The sequence below is a fragment of the Alnus glutinosa genome, chromosome 10 (genome assembly GCF_958979055.1).
Source record: "Alnus glutinosa chromosome 10, dhAlnGlut1.1, whole genome shotgun sequence".
Classification (NCBI taxonomy): Eukaryota; Viridiplantae; Streptophyta; class Magnoliopsida; order Fagales; family Betulaceae; genus Alnus; species Alnus glutinosa.
In genome coordinates, this window is record NC_084895.1 from 6151337 (window position 1) to 6176777 (window position 25441).

At 32.4% G+C, this 25441-nt stretch overlaps 1 protein-coding gene across 1 annotated transcript; it reads right to left on the reverse strand.

The window, feature by feature from the left end:
* Positions 1-334: 334 nt before the first annotated feature.
* On the reverse strand, positions 335-1171 carry LOC133878955 (rust resistance kinase Lr10-like). The gene is made up of 2 exons (XM_062317515.1): positions 984-1171; positions 335-887 (listed from the first exon to the last, which is right to left on the reverse strand). Exons 1-2 carry the CDS (start codon positions 1169-1171, stop codon positions 335-337), a joined length of 741 nt encoding a protein of 246 aa, XP_062173499.1.
* Between the last annotated feature and the right edge of the window lie 24270 nt (positions 1172-25441).

The following is a 25441-nucleotide window of genomic DNA, read 5'->3' on the forward strand; positions in this document are numbered from 1 at the left end:
TAGTAAAATAGTATGAATGGTTAATAGATAGGGATATAAACAACTCTTGAACTTTGGGGGCTATTTACACTGAATGCTATGTATATACATAGTATATTATGACTTACACAAATCTAATTTTTAGCAACATTAATCATAAATATGTGAAGTAATTTAATATGCCAAGGTATTTTTTTTATGGTACCAATTTTTGTCAAAAAAATCAAAATAATACATCTTTTGTGATTTAGTTTAAAATCACATTTTTTGTCTACAAAATCACAATGCCAAACGTACTCTAAGTAAAGAGTGGATTCCTATCTCCTACGATCCAAAGCTAACCCAAATGCCAAATCTAGTAAGCTAGTGAGTTCTCCAATTCAGCTTGAATTTTATTGTCCACAATTGTCAACCCAACGCAAGGCCCAAGCCCAATCCCAATATTTTTGTGAAACAACTTTGGAACCATGTATCCTAATGTCCCTCTTGCAGCAGTCAAAGAAATAATGCTGTCATTTACTAGATATAATTTTGCTAGTTCAAAGTCAAAAACTTTGAGAGTAAAATTTTCATCAAGAAGAATGTTGTGAGGCTTGTTATCAAAATGTAAAATTTGCATGTCACATCCTTGATGTAAATATTCAATCCTAGGAGTCACTCTTAGAGCTATATCATACATTTGAGTATAACGTAGAAGCGTGCATACTTCTGGCAAAAATATGTATTTATTTAGAGAATCATTAGGCATGAACTCATATACAAGAGCCCATTTCGATCCTTTAACGCAAAAACCAATGAGCTGCACTACGTTAACATAGTGAATCCTTCCAATGGTTGCAACTTTGCTTGTAAAATCTGGTCCGTTAGCTTTGGATTTACCTAATATCTTTATAGCCACAAGGCGATCACTTTGAAGTGTTCATTTAAATACAGTGCCATAACTTCCTTCACCCAATTTCTCCTTGAAACTTTTAGTAATCTTCTTAATTTCGGAATAAGAGTACCTTATTGGCATGAGGTTATTGTGACTTCGTAGAAATTCTTCAACAACACCATACATGGATAAGTGCCTCCTACGGCATTTATATATCAAGAATGCAGTCACAAATGGAGTCCCCAATATCATTTTTGCTGCCTGGAATAGTCCTGTAGATGGAAGAACATCACCAAAGCATGGATTGTAAGCCAACATGTTGTTGCATTGCTGTAATTATATATTTATTAAGTACAATACTTATTATCTTTTTCAGGTAATAATTCATATTTTCATTTTGGCCACATGTTAATTAATTCATGCTTAACAGTGCATGTATAGAATGATCTTGGAAAAAAGAAATTTAAAGAAGATCGAAGGAGAGAAGATTCTTACCGTAGTCCAGGGTCATGTACGTCAGTAAATTGATTGGAGGAGCTGCAAGAAGTATGAAAAAAAAATTAATTAATTAATTAATAAAATTGCATAAACAAATGTGAGCACATATAGGGCAATGCTTAAGAAGAAATAAAAGCAACAGTATAAACCTCTTGCTTCATCAATCATCATCAAGGACAATCAATATTAATTCCATTTCTATATAGTAGTGGTAGCGGTAGTCGTAGTTGTACGTAGTTGATATAATGCTGTACATTGACAAACAAAAGAATAACATAGAATTAAAACTCAGCATTTGTCGTGTTTCTTTTTTTCTTTTTCTTTTTTTTTTTTTCTTTTTTTTATTTTTTTATGTAAACATCCGTAATAACGTCACATTGCAATTTGCAAGGAATGATTTGTTTATAAAATTAAAATTAAAAAATAGAAATAAAGATAACCAAAATAAAAATGTATAGATATCTACAATTCTTACCGATGGACATTGGTACTTCTAGTATTCTCACAATATCTCCAACATGAAAAAAAAAGAAAAAAAAAAAAGAGCATAAATAAATAAATAAATTCATTAATTAATCAAAAAGGTGATTTGAATAATTTTGAAAGTCTATAAATATAAATAAACTCTATAAACCTCAGCTCGCTCTAGACTTGAGGTATCTTAGAATTAGATCGTATTGAATTCTCATGATAGAAAACTTACTTCTGTACGTATACCATGTCAAGGATTCCTTGTTTGCCTAAGAAAAGAATAACATTAGCGTATAGATGTTAGAAATAATCAACATATTATTTAATCTAACATGCGCAGCGGAAAACGAATAAACAGAATTCAGGCTTACCTCTAGCCATGTTTGCTCAAGCATCTCCACGATCCATCTGAAGAACAAGAAAGATTATTTGAGGGATCTTCTAACCTATGCCTATTGCTTGATGGCTGTACTGATGGTGTACACATGCACTCTATTTATAGGCTAGGTTAGGGACCCTCAAAATGGTAAACACCGTATTTGTTTCCTTCCATCAAGGAAACAATATCGTTAATTGATTTTAAAATCAATTAACCGATTCCATATTTACGGTAATCTAAATTAATAGAAATAACCATAATACCGATTCCATATTTACGGTAATCTAAATTAATGGAAATATCCATAATGCCGTATATGTTTATTGAAAAAATAATAAACATAGTAAATACCGTAAATGTGATATAAAGGCCACAACCAAAAAGGAATAATATATTACATTCTCCCACTTGGACTTTATAACACATGACCATATGGTATTAGGTTCTTTAGTTTTGGCCAATCTTTTATGGAATCCTCCAACTCAGTTAAGAAATGTTTTACACGAATCATGGCGGTAAAACCACTATAAAATTAGGTCGTCCCTTCCATGTATCACGATGTAAAACACTCCTTATATGAGTACCTTATGGATAATCAAGCTTTATGAATGAACTTCCTATAAGTCATTCGGGTCCAACTTTATTTATCCTCATGGATAAAATAACAAATGTGCACAAAAAATCTTTATTACAATAACTTTATGTCTATAGACCAAAAAGAGACAAACCAAGCAAAAAATGAATTAATGAGTCTCATATATTCCGCATGACTTTATTCTTTATTTACCGGTAAACTTTAAGTCATGGGATCCGCAATCATTAATTCAGTACTTATATGCTCAATAGACCATTTATGTCTCTTAATGTTATCTCTCGTACTGAGATACTTGATGTCGATTTACTTCTGCTTCTACTCTTTATTCTTATAAAAGAAGATTATAGTAGAATTACCGCAGAGTATCTTTATGGTCTAACTGTAAAATCGACAAGATTAAGACTTTCAACAAAAGTCTCAACCATCATGCATGTGTACCAAATTCATAGCACGCTAGACTTTTAGCTTTCTTGGTAGACGTAGCAACTATAGTCTGCAAACTGCATCTCTAGGATATATCCTTCAATAAAAAGATATATACCTTAGAGTAGACTTTCTACTATCTACACAATCAGCAAACTCAAATCTGAACAACTAACCACCTTCAAATGGAAAGTGTATCCTTAGGTTAAGTTGTACTTCTTGGTTCCTTGCATATACCGCAACACTTTATTTGCAGCATTTTATTGACCCAATATTCTTATTGTCAGTCATATGGTTATGCATAATGCAGATGTTTAAAGAAAAAACTTTTCATCTGCCCTTATTCCAATACCTTTTGGGACATTAATTTGTATTTAATTAGTCCCTCTTAATTGCTACTGAAGGTGCAAATCCTTCATTCTAAATTTTCCCAAAATTTTTCAATGTAGGCCTTCCGAGACAATGTTAATATTCTTTATGTCTCTGTGAATCTCTATGTCAAAAGACATAAGAGGTTTCACCCAAATCCTTCATTTCAAAGTTTTGTGAACTTTATGTAGCAAACCTAAATCACCACTTGCAAATATAGGACTAGAAAGATTACTGTACTCCCACTGACCTTAAGGTATATATACTAATCAACAAGGTTTTCTATAAACAATAACCTTGAAAAAAGTATCTTACCATTGAGAGATCTATCACAGCCCATAAATAGAATTCTTTAATTTGCAAGCTTTCTGACTGTTATTTATAAAACCTTTTGATTGTTTCATGTAAACCTCGTCCTTAAGATCCCTATTCAAAAAAGTTGTTTTCGCATTCATTTGATGTAGCTCTAGATCAAAATGAGCTACTAATGCTATGATTATCTTGATGAACCATTCTTAGACACTGGAGAGAATGTTTCATGATAATCAATGCCTTCTTTATGAGTAAAATCATTGGCTACGAGTCTAGCTTGACTTTTGAGCCATAGATTTATCTCTTACTTCATGGCATTGAATCACTATGTGGAGTTTTCTCCACTCATAGCATGTGAAAACAATTTGGATCATCTTTATGTCCAATGTCAACATCAGACTCTGGGAGATATACAACATGATCACTAAGAATTGTTGATCTCCTTATTCTATAGGATTTTCTTAATTCTACTTCCTCTGCATTTTGCAATGGGAAAATAGACTTTTGAACCTGTTCTGTATGAGTTGGTTGTTCTATAAATGATTGAGGATAATCAATCTGATTTTCCCTGAATACAATCAATCATCCTCTATGAGGAGGAGATTTGACCAACTCTAGTGCTTCCTCAAATTCCAATTTGTGTGAATGAGCACTCCCACTAGGTTCTGCATCCTCTAGAAATTTTACAATCAACAACTCTATGATCATATGAAGGATAATTAAACATTATAACCCCTTAAAGTTTACTAGATAGCTTATAAAGATCCGCTGGTTGTCCTTGAATCTAATTTTCTAAGGTGAGGATTATAAATCCTCTCTTTAGCAAGGCAACCCCATATGTGTAAATAATGTAAACAAGCTTCCATCTATTTCATATTTTAAAAGGTGTCATAAAGACAACCTTAGATGAAATCCTGTTTAACATATACACAACGGTCTTCAAAGCTTTACTCTATAAGGGTAATAGCAGATTAGTATTACTAATCATTTCCCCTTGGTGTGTACCTACCTTAATACTCTATGCCTATATTAGATCTAATGATCTTCACATTGTTTCTCTTCTTCTTCCTTATAGATATTGAAAGCATTCAATACCCCAGCTTTAATATTTAGAAGATAGAGATACATAAACTTTATATGGTCATCACTAAAAGAGATCAAAATATCTCTGACCATTTAGGCAATGAGTATGAAAAAGTCAACACATTTTAATGTACATGATCTCAAGAATCTCAAAATGCTCTTTTTGGCACCTCTAGTGGTCTTGTTGGTATGCTTTCCCTTATGCAGCCCACACAAGAACCAAAGTCAGTAAATTACCGACTTTTATTTACTGTATGGAGATATATTTCAATCTCCAAAGCCATAACCAGAGCATTTTAAATTCTCAAAGACTCTACTTTACGTCAACATCACTATGCAGAAATAAACAAATAATTTTGTTTAAAAAATTGGGACGTAGGTCAATTTTAAATAGACTTTAAATAAACCCCAACCAATATTCCACCAAAGATAAGAAAAACTTCAAGTTTAAAATAAAATTGAAATTTTTAACAAGCCAAACTAAAAAATAAATTTCTAAAAATTATGGAATATAAATCATTTTTGAGGTCAAAAATTATGACTGAATTTTAAAATTAACCTATAGATCCCAACAACCTCAAGTTATAAACACGTGTTATTTAAAAAGGACTCTGCATTTGTGTTGACAACGTGGATTGTTAAACCATAATCAATCCACAACATATTTGAATGAGTCACTAAAAGAGATTCACGACATACTAGATGTATGAGATTATCTTTATTTTAAGTCATTTCTTATACTTCATGCAATCTTTCTTTATATGCCCTTAATTTTCCTTATTTCATGAGAAATAGGTATCTTGATTGCCATAATACTTTATTGGCACCTTATTCTCATGCTTTAAGTGTTGGACATGATTGCATTTATTGGTCTTTCCTTTAATATGAGTAATCATGTGAACACTTTATAAATTCTCTCATATCCTTGAACACACATGGTTAGAAGTTTATTTACTAACCATTTATCCTTACGTGTGTTACAAGACAAAAATTCTACACTTAGAAGAGAGAATTCAAAATAAAATGACCAATAATGACTTAAAAAATCTCAATCTTTAGGGACTTAAGCTAAACTATAATATCCTTCATTCCCATAATGAGATTATAAACACTTTAGAAACTGTAAAAGGTTTGTCTTTAAAGCATTTTCTATTAGGGTGCTGGCCAAGTTTTGTTTGAACTTACTAAATGTTCATAAACAACCTTTATAAAACTTTGGCTCTAAAACATTCAGGAATAAATCCCTGATGACTTTAGTGACATGAGATTTCATGAACATCTAACTTAAGTGATTAAATCACTCCCACCGTTCATGCTTAATAATCTCACGTGGCGTACTTAATTCCGCGGGAGTAGGTGGTTTGTCCACACGGAGCACCAAATTTTGAACACCCCAAATAAAAAAGCATATTAATATTTTTTTTTTTTTAGTCAGAAAAAATATTACCTTAAAGTATTGGAATATAAAACTACCAAGGTAGAGTAATATGAATAGCTGCAATAACAAAAATAAAAATGCTTTAATGCTATGAAGTAACTTTATTTTAAATTGGCCAATGCCAATTTAAATAATAAATAGTAAATTTCAACCTACCTGTGGGCAAAGGTTGTATCATGCATGAAATTTACTCTTTATTAATAAGACTAAAGCAAATTTAAATATTAATAAATAAAATTCTTCGTACCTTTGGGCAACCGAAAGAAATTTTACTTTTAATACTAAATTTGTTATCTTATTCTAATTAAGTCATAAAAATAAAAACTTCCCTTTGGGGATAAGTAATTAAATTTATGAATTAACTACAAGACGATATCAACTTTATTTTAAATTAGCCAATGCCAATTTAAATAGTAAATTTCAACCTACCTTTGGGCAAAGGTTGCATCACGCATGAAATTTACTCTTTATTAATAAGACTAAAGCAAATTTAAATATTAAAAAATAAAATTCTTCGTACCTTTGGGCAACCGAAAGAAATTTTACTTTTAATACTAAATTTGTTATCTTATTCTAATTAAGTCACAAAAATAAAAAACTTCCCTTTGGGGATAGGTAATTAAATTTATGAGTTAATTACAATACGATGTTAATTTTTTTATATGAAGTTCATGTGTACGATCCTTATGCAATTATTACAAAATTAGGATGCTTTGGCTCTCCCAAAATCATAATAATCACGCTGTAATTCATGAACATCTAATAAATCTTTATGAGGTTCATGCGTGTGATCCTGATGTAATTATCATACAAAAATGGGATGCTTTGGTTCTCCCATAATTATTATGATAATTACGTGTGTGTAATCTTGATGCAATTGTCATTCAAAATTGGGATGCTGTGGCTCTCCCAAAATTATCATGATAATTGCTACTTCATTAACATCTAACAACTTTATATATGCCCCCTTAATGGCCTTAGGAATATAACAAACCAATACTTAAATGGGGTAAACAGCATTTTCCAAGGTGCAAGCAGATGAGCTCCCAGGAAAGTGAGGGGGGTCACACCGGACACACTTAAATCCCAAGACTTTCCTTGCCAGAACTTTCCCCGACATTGCATTCTTAGATATTACTGTAAACACACCAGTATATATGGTATTGTTAATTATTCTTAGGTCTAGGCATCAAACAATTTATATTTAAACAATATAAATTTAAAATATATATTCCTCAATTCATGTATTAAATAAACAATAATTTTAATACACAGTACTGTAAATAATAAAGGGAATAAAACTTTAATATGAAGACATAATAAAACACATGGCCTAATGGTTTAGTAAGTGGCCAAGGCTCTTTACACCTGGTGAACCCAGGTTCTAAACACCATAAAGCCTAAATTCCCCTTTTAAAAAGAACTTGATGGGTTACTAAAAAAGGGTTGCTGTATTGGGCTGACCCAATTGGGTTAACCCACTTAATTTGGGTTGGGTATTTGTATTGGGCTACTATATTGGGTTGGGCTTTTGGGTCACAAGACTCCAAATGGGCTACTGTATTTGGCAATTAGGTCAACCCACTTAATCGGGTCAGGCCTCTGGGTCTATGTATAGTGCTGGCCCAAACTAGGTCAGCCCACTTAAATGGCCCAAAACTGCATGGGTTTTAAAAAACCCTACCCGAAAATATATCAAACCCAAAAACTTTAATGGGTCGAAACCCTACCCAGTCACCAACCAACCCGACCCGTAATGTTCCAGATGGGTTGAAAACCCTAAAAATGGAACCCTAGCCGCCACCCCTTTATGAAAATACCCATATCAAGATTACAACAACTCAAAATTAGGCAGTATATCACAATACACAGAATAGTGATAAAACAAAAAATAGTTATATCAAATTTATGGGTTTTCACAAACAGTACGTGAACAACAAATATTCACAAAATAATCGCTAATGCGTTTCTATCATGTCACAAAAGACGAAATATTGCTCAAACAATATTGACAAACAGAAGTGAACAATACCAAATAGAATATACTTGATTCAATATTGATAATCAATAAAAAATACTTGATTCAATATTGATAACGCATAGTAAAATTATATGCTGAGCAAAATAGCACAGAGGCTGGCTCTGATACCACATGTTAGAAATAATCAACATATTATTTAATCTAACATGCGCAGCGGAAAACGAATAAACAGAATTCAGGCTTACCTCTAGCCATGTTTGCTCAAGCATCTCCACGATCCATCTGAAGAACAAGAAAGATTATTTGAGGGATCTTCTAACCTATGCCTATTGCTTGATGGCTGTACTGATGGTGTACACATGCACTCTATTTATAGGCTAGGTTAGGGACCCTCAAAATGGTAAACACCGTATTTGTTTCCTTCCATCAAGGAAACAATATCGTTAATTGATTTTAAAATCAATTAACCGATTCCATATTTACGGTAATCTAAATTAATAGAAATAACCATAATACCGATTCCATATTTACGGTAATCTAAATTAATGGAAATATCCATAATGCCGTATATGTTTATTGAAAAAATAATAAACATAGTAAATACCGTAAATGTGATATAAAGGCCACAACCAAAAAGGAATAATATATTACAATAGAAGCATGAATGCATGGTTAATATTTCTCAAAACCCCAAAGCATTAATTTATTGTGGAAGTTTGTACAGAAAATATTTCTCAAGTCATCATTATAATAATTAGGGTAAAATATATTTCTGGTCCTTAAGTTTTGAAAACTTTATTTTTTAGTACCAGAGTTTCAATTTGCATCACAGATGGTACCTCCGTTTTGAAAAAAGACCAAATTTGTACCTTATTCAAGTTTTTCATCCAAAAATTAACGGTCCGCCAGGTGTCAACCCTAGAGAGAGTTGACACGTGTTTTAATATAAAAAATAAAAAATCTTTAAAAATTAATTTAAAAATTAAAAACTTCAAAAAAATTGAAAAAAGAAAAGAAAAAGAAGATGGGTGGTTGAGCCACCCTCTTGACTGGTCTAGGGTGGTCGAACCACCCCATGGCAAAAAATAAAAAATAAAAAAATCAAGGATTTTGCCCCTTGAGTGTAGCCGAACCACCCCCATGGGCCACGGGGGTGGTTTACCCACCCCAGGCCGGCCGGTCAAGTCATCTTTACATTATCTTTAGTTGGAATTAGAGGTCATCTTCTAATCAATTAGTCAACTAGAGACAAAAACTAAAAGCACTATGTGGAAATAAATTAGAAATTTAGAAACTAAAGTCTTTAGCTTAAATATCTTCGAGTGACTGTAGTCTTTCATTCACGTGTTATATTCGTAGACAAGTCTTCTTTACATTATCTTTAGTTTGAACTAGAGACTATCTTCTAATCAATTAGTCAACTAGAGACAAAAACAAAAAGTGAACCATCAAAAGTTCGCTTCAGTCATTATATATTGAACAGACCCAAAAGCCTCAGTAATGGTCGGGCGATAGTAAAATGTCATAGCAAATCCCATAGCTACATGTACTAGAAAACAAGTAATCGTAATTCCGCCTAAACAATAAAATATATTGACATGCGGAGGAACGTATTTACTAGTCATATCATCTGCAATCGTCTGAATCTCAAGACTTTCTTCAAACAAATCATAGATCACATCTAAACAAATAGAAGTAGGGCGACGAGCAATGACACAAAATGTGCGCCGTGAAACTTTTGTGGAATCTTGAGTTTGATTTTGAACTTTTGTTATTTTTATTTAAAAACTTGCTGGAAGACTGCAACGTACGAACAGTTGAATCTCATCGTAAACTATCAGAGGTGTTTGGATTTTGCAGAACAGTCGGATCTCGCCACAAAATACCAAGGGGCAGTCAGATCTCACTGCAAAGAACCAAAGGACGGTCGGATCTCACTACAAATACCAAGGGATAGTTGAATCTCATCACAAAACACAAAGGGACACGGTTGGATTTCACTGTAAAATATCAAATCTATCAATAGGCTCTTTTTTTTTTTTTTTTTTTTTCACAAGGAATTAACAAGAATGATAAGAGAATGAACTCTCATATCTTATTTTGTTTTTTGATACCATGGGAAAATCAAAGACAAAATGATAAGAGAATAAAAGAAAGAAAAATAAAAAATTGAAATCCACGTGATCGAAAACTGACGTTAGCCTATAGCTCTAATATCTTGAAAGATAATATAATGCAAGATATAAAAATAGACACAAAGAATTACTTAGTTCGGTATATGTCCTACGTACACATGATAAAGTTCAAAGGGTTACATTTGGTCTGATTTCTTTGAGTTAATTTTACAATATAACATGCTCTTATTTATAAGAGAATTAGACAATACAAATATATTTCAACTACAACTAAGTAACAGTCAACTATAATTAAGTTAAAGTCTTTAACTGTGATAGTCTTCAACTGTAAATAGCAAGCAATGAAATTTCTTTCCCCACTCTCTTTTTATATTTTATATAGAGAAAAAAAAAAAAATTGTCGTTAGAGTCTTAGAGAGAATTTTAAAAGAAGAATCCACGAACCTTGTATGTAGAAAATTACCTGTAAGTTCACAAAATAGGTGACCCCTGCCAAGAGCCCACATAATACTCTGCATCTTGCTCTGCCTCGCACCAATAATTCAACAGCTTTATGCTTGTCAAGGAAGTGTTACGAACTTAAATATTACGTTTGGAAATAAACTTCATTCTATTATTTTATTAGCACCGAAATAATAGAAACTCCTTTCGGCTGTGTTATTAAATTCAATGGCCATCCACTTGGGCGACTAGCAGGGTCAGTAAAGACAGTCCGGAAAGCAATGAAACTTCTTCCCCCCACTCTCTTTTTATATTTTATATATTGAGAAGAAAAAAACATTGTGGTTGGAGAAAATTTTAAAAGAAGAATCCACGAACCTTGAATCTTGAAAACTGCCTGTAAGTTCACACCATAATACTCTTTATCTTGCTCTGCCTTGCACCAATATTTCAACAGCTTTCTGCTTATCTCCATATCAAGCAATTGAGGTAAGAAGTATAGGAAATCACTCGTTGAGTGTTTTTTATTGATCTCTAAAAAAAAAAAGAAGAAGAAGAAGAAAAAAATAATAATTGATGCACTAGAGTCTAGACGGCCATAACAATAGTTTATTGAATAAAAATCAAGTTAAGTGGGACTAATAAAAGTAGAAAAGAAAACACTAAAGGAAAGTACTAGTAAGTGCACATTCGTTTCTTCTTCTTTTTTTTCTTTTTTTCTTTTTTCTTTTTTCTTTTTTCCTAATTACATTCGTTTTAATTCTTATAGTAAACATTTGATAGTATTCAAAGATTAAAGCATAAAATAATTTTTAAAATTCAGTATTAAATTAGCCTGCTAGGATAAATAGATCTCACAACTCTTCTCTTTTAGACTATATAAATTTAGAAAGAACTTCACTTGTAACTCTGATCTTTCATTACTTTTGAAATAAAGTACTAAGACTCTAAATATGCCAATTTAGGGTATCCATATTTCAATTTTCAATTCCAACCATTCGTTAGAATTTTTCATTAAATCCTGTTAAAGTTTCAAAAATACCCCTTCTCTTTTTTTAAGGAAAAAAAAAAGAAGGAAAAAATTGCAAGAATTTAGGTGTTGTTCAGAATTTAATTGAATTTGTAAAAATACTCATGCCTGAATCTTTGAAAACTTTTTGTAATTTTTTTTTTTTAAAAAAAAAAAAAAAAAAAACACAGTGGTATTAAGGCGTTGGAAGACAAAGATGAATTTTAATGAACAAAAGTGCCCACTATTTGGAAATGAATGGGTTGCTTTTTAAGAATAAATAATAGAAAAACCCTCAACAGGATCAATTGCAGGATTCGAATTTAAATGTAGGACAAACCAATTGATTCCACATCTGTGGAAGACTTTGAAAAATAATTTATGATGGACAATGCTGACTCAAACAAACATTATAAACTTATTTCAATTTAAATTTTAAGCTCAGTACTTACTGGACTCAAGAGATTATTACAAACCAAATCTTGAACATCGAAACTGTGTTATTAATGGATACAATGGCCCTAGCTAGCTCCACTTGGGCGACTAGCAGGCCAGGGCCAGTAAGGAAAGGGGAAGCAATGAAATTTCTTCACGCCACTCTCTTTTTATGGTTTATACATTCAGAAGAAAAAAACATAATACTCTTTATCTTGCTTGGCCTTGCACCAATATTTCACCAGCTTTTTGCTTCTCACCGTATCAAGAAATTGAGGCGAGAGGTACAGAAAATCACTCGTCGAGTCTTTTATTGATCTCTAATCAAAAAACATTTAAAAAATAAAATAAAAAATCCTGATGCACCAGAGTCGATCTAGTCGGCCATAACATATATTTATACTCCCTTTTGCTTTAATCAACCATTGAGTGTGAGCAGACGAAAAAAGAAAATAAAACACTATTATTTAATCACAACAAACTTGATAGACCTTTTTTCCATTAAATTTTCAAGTGTGATTTTATCACACTAATCTAACTTATTTTAATTTAATCATAACAAATTCATTAAATATTTTCTTGGACATTACTGTCAAAGAGGAAGAGGAGGATGTATACTTATATGCACTTCTTAACTATTGTTCATAGGCCTGACATAGAGCCTCAGTTTTGAGAACGCTAACTTATTGTAGTAAGCCGTAACAGTTGGGAGGGCGGGGGGCATGGCCTAAGAACACAAAAAACTAAAATAAAAAAAATTAAGGTAAAAAAGAAAAAAAAAAAAAATAGCCTACAGCTGGCTCTTAGTAATATTTTTTTTTTTTCTCCTGGCCCCTAGCCATAATAGTTTCTGGCTTCATCCCTAATAGTAAGTTGTAATGTTTTGATTTGCCACTTGTGGCAATTTTTGGATACTATGTTAGATAGAGATCGATATGTTACTTATGTAATACAATGTTCGAGGTATTTATGTAATATAAGTTTTTATTAGATGCTCTCGTTTATTTATAATTTGAGGTGAGCCTGTAGTTTTTTAGAAAAAAAAAAAGAAAAGAAAAGAAAAAAATATGCATGTTTGTTTTTGTTGTAAGAGTTCTATCACTATTATATGCAGTAGTGAGAGTTCTATTACTAGATATTTTCACTTATAGCTTACGTTAAAGCCAGGGATTACAATCTTCCTATACTCTTACTTTAAGACGAGCTACCCTTTGAAGCACCATCAGTTGACTTTGGAACCAAACTTCGCTTTGGTGATCTAAAATAATCCAATGAAACCCAAGTTTCAATATTATTGAGTTTGTACATTAAATGGGGAAATAATAATAATAAAAAAATATATGTTTTTTTTTTTTTTTTCATAAATTAAGGATGTTCTATAAAAGAATATAGAAAAAAATGAAGTTACAGAAGGTATAAAAAAATTCCAACTAAATTTACAATCTAAAATTTGGAAGGGAACGAAAATCTGGAAATAAAGAGGTACTAGAGCTGTCCAGAACAGTCATTTAATCATACAAAAATTGTAAAAACATAGATTATAGGATGTCTTAATCGAGGTCAATACCATTGATTCATGTACAAACATCAAGATTTTGCATGAATCAAACTTATATATGTCAAATGAGAAGAATAAAATAAATTTCATTTTCGTTTCATTCATGAAAGAACGTACAACTTCAAATTAATTAAGCATAATTAAAAACATGTTACAGAATTATAAGTAAGATCAAAACAATCTTCACATGCCCCATTTCTTTTTTCGATGAATGAATGATTTCAAAACCACATGATCCCAACAAAGGGACCCAACCCAAAATCCAAGCACTCGAGCAGAAAACAAATTTGCTAGCCGTGCAGGATATCTAACCCAATACCCCAATTTTCACTAAGAACTACATTAATTAGAGGCTAACAGTTGAAACCTCCCTTTAAAATTGACTCTATGCTTACTATCCCAAATTACAGAATTTAAAATCTGCTCTTCAGAGCTAGGAGTACTGCCATGACGGATAGCATTTCTATACAACCAAATATGATAAACCATTGCATTGAAACGATGCTAAACTTACATAGAAAGGCACTCAAGCTACCACCCCTCCAATTCTTAATGCCAAGAGACGTGCATGTTCCTCATTTCAGCAAGCAAAGTGCACTCTCAAATATGTTTTGAAACAATAATATATATAATCTAATGCTGAGTTTTAGAATCATAATAATGAAGGTAAAGTGCAAAACACTTGAGCAGTAATTTGAGAGAGAAGCAATTCATGCACCCTGCCTAATATTATTAAATGTGGCAAACCCTAAACCACCCAAATTTAAGAAAGCATTAGACATATCATAATCCATTCCTATCTCATCACCACTCTATAGTTAAGCCGGCCACTTGTGCCAAGGCCCAGGACATGATTTATATAGTAGCATCAAATTCCCATTTTTTGTTTCAGGAAGATGTCCTCTAACTCATTAAACAGCGAAAGTGGCATTTTCTTTTTTCTTTTTCTTTTTTTCTTTTAAGAAAAAAAACTTATGCAAATGAAGTTTATAACATAACAAACATGATGCAAAAGAAACCTCTGAAATTCAAAAAAAAAAAAAAAAACCCTTCATAAAATAAAAAAATAATAATAATTCAAAAAAAGAAAAACTAAAACTAAAAAAAATAATTAAACAAGAAATACGTAAAAAATCAAGGGTGGCCAAATTTAAAAATTAAAAGAAAAATTAAAAAGTTTTCTTTTTTTTTAAAAAAAAAAATTGAAATTTTCGTTTTTTAAGAAATTAAAAATGTCTCGTTTTTTTTTTTTTTAAATAAAAATTTTTCATTTTTTTTTTTTAAATTGAATTTATAAGAGTATTTTTGTTTTATTGAAAAAATTGTAAGGTCATTTTTGTCTTTTTGTTGGCTTTGGGGTATATTGACAAGGTTTTTGTAGTTTCAGGGGACATTGTTAATTGTGTGGTAGTTTGAAGGGATGTATGTAGACTTTCCCAAAAAAAAAAAAACATTGGACAGTTTATATAACTCTTCGATCTTCAAAGAGAAATTTCCAATAGGAGTGAGAGTGACAAGAAGCGGTTGACATGATTTGATTCCACGCATATGACACTTGTTATTGACAATAAAAAGTGACCCTATAAACATTGGATTTTTTTTTTTTAATTATTATTTTACATGTCCACACAAGAGAATGAGAAGAGATTTAAACTAGTGACCTCCGCTTCATGAGGTATGGTCCCCGACCAATTGAACTATCTCTTGGGGACTATAAACATTGGAATTGATAATTGACAATAAGATCTTTAAAATAAATGACGTCAACTCACAATAAATTAATGTCGCTTGATGCAAACGACACATAAAAAAAAAAAAAAAAGGTCATAAAATGCCGGTTTTTTTGTACTGCGAGTATATTGCTTGAAATTATAAGATTGTAGTTTATTTTCCTACAAAGAAACTTTTCTCAGGTTAATGATTGTGTATTGGTGGGGTCTGTTGTAGAATATTAATTATATTTTTAAATTTTGATCTTTTTGACAAAATTGGAACCATAAAAAAATACATTGACATATTAAATTACTTTACACCTTTATGATTAATGTTTCTAAACATTAAATTTGTGTAAGTCATATCATGCTTAACTTGCCATCTTTCTTTCCTTTATAATTATATCTATTTTTTAGTATTCTTTATCAAGACCTGTGTTTTTCAAAAAAGATTTTTGAAATTAAATTATAATTAAAAAATAAAAAAAAACCCGCACTATATGCTAGAAAGACAAATCATGAGAACATACCTTGTTGGTTTGAAGCATCCCCAATTCTCTATGGAGTTGTCAACTACTTATGTCTAGAATGATGAAGTGGGCATAGCATTATGTTTTATCAAAGATAGCAAGTTAGCAACTAATGTTCCGTTTGTTTCGGCGTAAAGTGATTTCTGGAAAATGGTTTCGGCATTTTCCGGTGTTTGGTAAGGGCGAAAATAATAGTCAACCGAAAAATGATTTCTGTTTGACCAAAAATGCTTGGTAAATTTTAGAAAATGATTTACGCTTTTTAAAAGCGTAAATCATTTTTTGAAGACGCCAGACACATTCGACCCCTATTAAACGACATAGTCGACCTTTACTTCAAGCAGTCGACCATCACTGAAATTTTGCAGGTACTGAAATCCGATAGCATACGGTCAAAGTCGCCGGAATCCGGTCAGCCCAGATTCCAGCGACCGTATTCCGGCAATCTGGCCGGAATCAGCCGGAACGGCCGGATCTGGCCAGAACATCCTGGCTTGATTCCGGCTGGACAGCCGGATCTGGCCAGGTAGCCCGGATCCCGGCCGGCTGGATCCCTGCCGACCGGCCGGGATCTAGCCAGAACAGCCGGATTCCAGCGGTTCTGGTAGATTCCGGCCAGTATGCCGGAGTCCGGCCGTTTTGTGCCGGAATCCGTCCAACCCAGATTCCGACAAACTGTTCGAATTCCGGCCTTTATCTTGGATTCTGGCTATAGTAACCGGAATGGCGGAAGTCGGTAAAAGTAGTCGAAATCCTGTCGGTCAGTGACGAAATTTCGTCTTCGGTAATTTTTATATTATTTTACATTAATATTTATATGTTTTGAATAAAAATTGATTTTTATAGGTTAATATGATTGAATAAAAATATTAAAAATATTTGTGATTTTCCGTACGCGCCAAACACCGAAAAATGCTTTCAGCGAAAAATATTTTCCAGAAAAATGACTTCCCTGAAATCATTTTACGACGGAAACCATTTTACGTCGAAACAAACGAAGTATAAGTAAATGAAAACAAAGGGTAAATTATATTGATAAATTAGCACAGAAATAATAGAAACTCCTTTCGGCTGTGTTATTAAATTCAAACCAAATCTTGATCTAATTGTGTTATTAATGGATTCAATGGCCATCCACTTGGGCTAAAGACAGCCCGGAAAGCAATGAAACTTCTTCCCCCCACTCTCTTTTTATATTTTATATATTGAGAAGACAAAACCATTGTGGTTGGAGAAAATTTTAAAAGAAGAATCCACGAACCTTGAATCTTGAAAACTGCCTGTAAGTTGACACCATAAAGTGATCACATCTACCAAAAGCCCACATAATACTCTTTATCTTGCTCTGCCTTGCACCAATATTTCAACAGCTTTCTGCTTCTCTCCATATCAAGGAAGTGTGGGAAGAAGTATAGAAAATCACTCGTAAGTGTCGATTTAGGGTATCCATCTTTTAATTTTTTTAAATTTCAACTCTCCGTTAGAATTTTTCGTTAAATCTTGTCAAACTTTCCAAAATATCATTTTTTTTTAGAGAAAAAAATTGCAATATTTAGGTGTTAGTCAGAACTTAATTGAATTTATAAAAATACTCATGCCTAAATCTTTGAAAACTTTTTATAATTTTTTTTTTTTTTTTTTTTAAAAAAAAACAGAATGGTATTTTAAAAATTTTGATAAAATTTAATTGCAAATTCTAATAAAGAGTTGAAATTCAAAAAAAAAAAAAAAAAAAAAAGGTAACTTGCCTAGTTAAAGGTGTGGCAATGCAAGCCAGCCCTATGTTATGGGGTGGTTGCGCAAGTATTTAGGGGTGGCCATGCGAGCCATATATTAGTTGTAGGGTGGCTATGCGTTAGTGAGGTGGCGGCTAGCCATATTCAGTATGTGGAGGTGATATAGTACTACCTTTATAATTTTGTTTTTCTCCTTTTTCTTCTTCTTTTTTTTTTTTTTTTTTTTTTTTTTTTTTTTTATTGAAAATGGGAAGATTTCTAATTTTATACAACTCCATAGAATGATTAAAGTAATTTATATGAAATCAGATAGAACATGTGATTTGGTGACGACAATAAACTCAATGAGCTAGGGAGTAGAGATAAACTAAAACCACCTCATTTTATTTTACCACATTAACAGTATATTATTTAATCACAATAAACTTGATAAACCTTTTTTTCATTAAACTTTCAAGTGTGATTTTACCACATTAATTCAACTTATTTTAATTTAATCGTAACAAATCCATTCAATATTTTTTTAGACATTACTGTCAAAGAGGAAGAGGAGGATGTATACCTATATACATGTCTTAACTATTGTTCATGGGCCTGACATAAAGCCTCAGTTTTGAGGAGGCTAACTTACTGTAGTAAGCCGTGATGCGGGGGGACAATGGCCTAACAAAAAAAAAAAAAGGACAGCTGGCTCCTAGTAATAATTTTTTTTCCCCCTGGCCCTTAACTATAATAGTTTCTAGCTCCGTCCCTAATAATAAGTTGTAATATTTTGATCTGCCACTTGTAGCAGTTTTTAATTTGGATACTATGTTAGATAGAGATCAATATGTTACTTATGTAATACAATGTTTGAGGTATTTATGTAATATAAGTTTTTATTAGATGCTCTCGTTTATTTATAATATGAGGTGAGCTTGTAGGGTTTTTTTTTTTTTTTTTTTTTTTTTTTTTTTTAAAAAAAAAAAGAAAAGAAAAAAAAGAAAGAAAGAAAAAAAAAATTATGCATGTTGTACGTTTTCGTTGCAAGAGTTCTATCACTATTATATACAGTAGCGAGAGTTCTATTACTAGATATTTTTCACTTACAGCTTACATTAAAGCCGGGGATTACAGTCTTCCCATACTCTTACTTTAAGATGAGCTACCCTTTGAAGCACCGTCAGTTGACTTTAGAACCAAACTTCGCTTTGGTGATCTGAAATAATCCAATAAAACCCAAGTTTCAATATTATTGAGTTTGTACATTAAATGGGGAAATTAAAAAAAAAAAATGGTTGTTTTTTTTTTTTTTTTTTTTTTAAAATTAAGGATGTTCTATAAAAGAATATAGAAAAAAAAAAAAATGAAGTTACAAAAGGTATACAAAAATTCCAACTAAATTTACAATCTAAAATTTGGAAGGGAACGAAAATCTGGAAATAAAAAGGTACTAGAGCTGTCCAGAACAGTCATCTAATCATACAAAAATTGTAAAAACATAGACTATAGGATGTCTTAATCGAGGTCAATACCATTGATTCATGTACAAACAACAAGATTTTGCATGAATCAAACTTATAAATGTCAAATGAGAAGAATAAAATAAATTTCATTTTCGTTTCATTCATGACAGAACTTAAAACTTCAAATTAATTAAGCATAATTAAAAACATATATGTTATAGAATTATAGTAAGATCATCATAACAATCTTCACATGCCCCATTTCTTTTTTGATGAATGAATGATTTCAAAACCACATGATCCCAACAAAGGGACCCAGCCCAAAATCGAAGCACTTGAGCAGAAAACAAATTTGCTAGCCATGCAGGATATCTAACCCAATACCCCAATTTTCACTAAGAACAACATTAGAGGCTAACAGTTGAAACCTCCCTTTAAAATTGACTCTATGCTTACTATCCGAAATTACAGCATTTAAAATCTGCTCTTCAGAACTAGGAGTACTGCCATGACAGATAGCATTTCTATACAGCCAAATATGATAAACCATTGCATTGCAACCAAGCTCAACTTACATAGAAAGGCACTCAAGCTACCACCCCTCCAATTCCTAATACCAAGAGACGTGAATGTTCCTCATTTCATCAAGCAAATTAAGTGCACTCTCAAATATGTTTTGAAACAATACTATAATCTAATGCTGAGTTTTAGAATCATAATAATGAAGGTAAAGTTCAAAACACTAGGGCAGTAATTTGAGAGCGAAGCAATTCATGCACCCTGCCTAATATTATTAAATATGGCAAACCCTAAACAACCCAAATTTAAGAAAGCATTAGAAATTTCATAATCCATTCCTATCTCATCACCACTCTTCATATCGAAAGGCTGTGAAGAGAGTTTACCACTTGTGCCAAGGCCCAGGATATGATTTATATAGTAGCATCAAATTCCCATTTTCTGTTTCAGGAAGATGTCCGGCCTCTAACTCATTAAGCAGCGAAAGTGGTATTTTCTTTTTTTCTTTTTTCTTTTTTCTTTTTTTAAGAAAAAAAACTTATGCAAATGAACTTTATAACATAACAAACATGATGCAAAAGAAACCTCTAAAATTAAAAAAAAAAAAAAAAAACCCTTTATAAAATAAAAATAATAATAATAATTAAAAAAAAAAAAAAAAAACTAAAACTAAAAAAAATAATTAAACAAGAAATACATAAAAAAAAAAAACCAAGGGTGGCCAAATTTAAAAATTATATGAAAAATAAAAAAAGTTTTTCGTTTTTTTTTTAAAAAAAAAAAATTGAAATTTTCTTTTTTAAAGAAATTAAAAATTTTTCGTTTTTTTTTAATAAAAAATTTTCATTTTTTTTAAATTGAATTTATAAGAGTATTTTTGTTTTATTGAAAAAATTGTAAGGTCATTTTTGTCTTTTTGTTGGCCTTGGGTATATTGACAAGGCTTTGGCAGTTTTTGGGGGCATTGTTAATTGTGTGGTAGTTTAAAGGGATGTATGTAGACTTTTCCCCAAAAAAAAAACATTGGACAATTTATGTAGCCCTTCTTCAAAGAGAATTTTCCAATAGGAGTGAGAGTGACAAGAAGCAGCTGACATGATTTGATTCCAAGCATATGACACTTGTTATTGACAATAAAAAGTGACCCTATAAACATTGGATTTTTTTATTTTTTATTTTACATGTCCACACAAGAGGGGAATGCGGGATTTGAACTAATGATTTCCGTTTCATAAGGCGTGGTCCCCAGCCAATTGAACTATCTCTTGGGGACTATAAACATTGGAATTGAGAATTGACAATAAGATCTTTAAAATAAATGACGTCAACTCACAATAAATTAATGTCACTTGATGCAAACGACACACACAAAAAAAAAGGTCACAAAATGCCGGATTTTTTGTAGTGAGTATATTGCTTGGAATTATAAGATTGTACTTTATTTTCCTACAAAGAAACTTTTCTCAGGTTAATGATTGTGTATTGCTGGGGTCTGTTGTGGAATATTAATTATATTTTTAAATTTTGATCTTTTTGACAAAATTGGAACCATAAAAAAATACATTGACATATTAAATTACTTTACACATTTATGATTAATGTTTCTAAACATTAAATTTGTGTAAGTCATATTATGCTTAACTTGCCATCTTTATTTCCTTTATAATTATTTCTATTTTTTAGTATTCTTTATCAAGACCTGTGTTTTTCAAAAAAGATTTTTAAAATTAAATTATAATTTTTTTTTTTAAAAAAAAAAAAACCGCACATAGTGTGAGTTATATGCTAGAAAGACAAATCATGAGAACATACCTTGTTGGTTCGAAGCATCCCCAATTCTCTATGGAGTTGTCAACTACTTATGTCTAGAATGGTGAAGTGGGCAGAGCATTCTGTTTTATCAAAGATAGCAAGTTAGCAACTAAGTAAATGAAAACAAAGGGTAAATTATATTGATAAATTAGGTGGTTGAAAAGTGCACATACCGAAATTGGGGACCCTTGCTAGACTTGTAGCTTATTCAATCAATTCCTCATCAATCCATATGTGTTCGACTCGAGCAATCTTTCATCACCAACTCTTGAAGACCGTTGTTGGAGTCTATCATTCCCTCAGGAATGGACACAAATGAGGAACAAAAATTGATGTCAAGGGTTTTTAACGTAGAGGGAAGACCATCCTTAGGAAGGGACACAAGTGAGGAACACTCACCGATCACGAACTCTTGAAGACCGCCATTGGAGTCTATCATTCCCTCCGTTAAGGACTTCAGTGCATTTATTCCTTCAATATTTCTAAGCTTATGCATTCCAACTGGCAATTCCTTTAACGACATCTCATTACAATAGCTTAGCTCCAATTCACGAATCTCAAGTTTGGGTAAAGAAGGAAGAAGGATGGGCAACCCTCCTCTTAGCTTATCACAGTACTTAATACAAAGCTCTTCAAATTTAGGAAAAGCACTACCTCCATTTTCAGCACCAAAAGAAACCCATTCCTCCCACTTTCGCATCTCTTAGAACCTTAAAACTTTTACAGCATCAAATAGCTTAACTGAAAAAGAACCGCTGCCACAAAACTCACGACCCACTGTTACAACTTCATCAAACCCAACAGTAGAGAGGTACTGCAGAGAGGGTAACTACCCAAGGGGTGGCAAGTTGTTGTAACGTCCAAGATATTAATTAGGTATTAAAAACATAAATTAGACTAATTAGAATTTCTGAGTTGTGCGTCCGAACGGGCAATTCTGTATCCGAACGGCTTTGGTAGTAAAGTCATGTCTGCTGCCGTGTCCGGACGGATCAATTTCATGTCCGAAGAGTTTTGGTCAAGAGTTTCAATTTTATGCGCGTGTTCAGACGTGACATTTGAGTGTCCAGATGGGCTAACCCGTGAGTTGATGCGCGACTTCACACACACGTATCAGGACGGGGGTATAAAAACGCATTGACATGTTTTGGGACGCATTTTCTCTCCTCCCAAACTATTTCTCTCATCTCTTTCTCCTAGGGTTTGCTATAAACCCTTGATCCTTGAAGTTTGAGGCCTCCAAACTTGAATCCAACTCCGGAAACACGTTTCTAATTAAGCACGAAATCGTTGTTTTCACCAATCGTTTTGAAATAAATCCTAAACTCCTAGCTCTTAGTTCCATTTGTGTTGATTTTTAACGGGTTTAGGCTTAATCTCTCGATTTCCTTTAGGTAATGTGTATTTCATGGTGTTCTATATGAATTTCGAGCATTGGGTATCATTTTGATGAGAAATCCAGATAAAATCTAAAACCTTAAATTTTTACAAAGTGTTGTAAATTAGCAATTTGTGTGTCTAACCGTTAGATAATCTCATGGGTTCGTGTTATTGGTTGTTGGGTTATTAATTAGAACCCTTGAAATTCTATGAGTTATTCATAGGACTTATAACCTGACGTAATTTTCACCTTCTTTACTTATAAATGACGCAAAGTTAAAAAATCTAATGTCATTTTTTTACAAATGACATGAACTGAATAAGTGATGACGATTTTTTACAAGAAATGACGTAAATTATTCACGTCCTTTCTTAAAAGGGATGTGAATTCATGTCCCTTTAATAAAAAAAAAGGACGTGAATTCATGTCGTTTGTTACAACAAAAATGTGAATTCACGTCCCTTTTACAAAAACGATGCGAATTCACAACTCTTTTAAAAGGGATGTGAATTCACGTCGTTTTTGTTGTCCGAAACGATGAGGATAAAGACCCCAATTTTATTCATGTCGTTTGCACAACAAAACGACTTGAATTATTCACATAACTAACATCCTTTTTAAATAGAAACGATACAAACAAAGTATTTCGAAACTCCCGCGTTGCTTCCCCTATTTCACGTTTTAAATGGCACAATCTCCCTCTCTTAATTTGGTTAATATTCACTCTAGGTCTCCTCTGATTGTTTTGAAAGGAAAAAAACTCCATCTATTCACAATCTCTCTATCTCTGTCTCTCTCTCTCTCTCTTCACAAGGATTGTCTCTTTCACAGCGCAAGGGCATACCGTCTATCTACCTCCAGCCGCTCTATTCGTCACTCAAGAGGATAACATTTTACAGGTAACCTTCTCTTCTCTCCCATTTTTTGATTCCTCTAATTTTGTTCTTTGATTTCCTTATTCGGTAAAGCAACGTATGAGACTTACTTTGTGAAAGTTGTGAAATTCACAGTTGCGGGTTTCGTTGAATGTGTGGGTATGTGTAGAAATGTTTTTGTCCATAAATTTCATTGTATTTTTTTTTTTTTTTTTTTTTTTTTTTTTTTTTTTTTTTTTTTTGTGAATTAGTGTAATGCCCATGAGAAAAAGTTGCTCTATTGTGTCATGCTTGAATCGCAACAGTCTTTTAAGCCCATAGTCCCCATTTTCGAGTTGCTGTAACTTCAACGGCTTATGAAATTGGCCAGTGTCCGGTGTTGTGTTGGCACCCTTCTTATGGCTTTCATTTTCTAATTTGGATATTTTAACTCAAAAAAAAAAAAATGCATGTTAAGTAACTTGTATGGTTCTACTAAAGGAATTGAGAGGAGGATGCTATGGCAGGAGTTGGTTTCAGTTAAAGCTCAGGTAGGGGCTTTTCCGTGGCTCATTGTAGGTGACTTCAATGTTGTGCACTGTCAACAAGAGAAATGGGGAAGTTATGGTATTTCTGGCTATGAAATAGACTTTGTGAATTTCATTCAAAGTCTGGAGATTGAGGATCTGGCCTCTACAGGTTTCTTTCATACATGGTCGAATAAGCAAGCGGGTGAGAATTTTATCTCCAAAATGTTAGACCGGGTCATGGCTAATTTTGGTTGGATAAAGGCTTTCGTAAATACTTCTGTTGATTTTTTTTGAAGGGGGATTATCAGACCATTCCCCTGCTCTAGTTTCGATAGAAGATTATATTAGCTATGGTCCTAAGCCCTTCAAGTTTTTCAACTTTTGGGCTGACCATGGGCAGTTTTTGGATTGGATTCAGGAGGGTTGGAATTCTGAAGTTGATGGCTACTTTATGTTTGAACTGTATTCAAAACTGAAAGGTGTTAAACAGATATTGAAAGCTAAGAACAAGGAATATTTTAATGGTTTGGGGCAGAGGGTTGTTCTAGCTCGGAAGGCTCTTGCTATGGCTCAAGAAGTTTTCATTGCTTCTCATGGTTCTCTTAACTGTTATTTGAAGGAGAAGGAATGCCTTCATGAATTTATCTCTATATCTTTGGCTTAGGAGAACTTTTTGAAGCAAAAATCCATAAACCAATGGCTGAATTTGGGTGATGGAAACAATAAGTTCTTCCATACAAAGGTTAAGGTGGGGAATTCCTTTAACATGATTAAATCTCTTAAGGATGATGAGGGGAATGTAGTGGATGATATGAAGGGTATAAAAAATTAAGTGACTGATTTCTATATGAAGTTGTTGGGAGAGACTTCTCATGCTTTTACTCAAAGTAAAGCTGAACGGGTTTCCAAACTCATTCAGAACAACTTCCCTTCTTCTTGCAT

Bases quoted from the DNA above. Each gene is read 5' to 3' on its own strand.
- LOC133878955 (XM_062317515.1), bottom strand. From the start codon at position 1,171: ATGTTGGCTTACAATCCATGCTTTGGTGATGTTCTTCCATCTACAGGA. The intron at 888-983 runs GTACTCTTATTC...AACACTTCAAAG, and splicing joins AATAACCTCATGCCAATAAG to TGATCGCCTTGTGGCTATAA.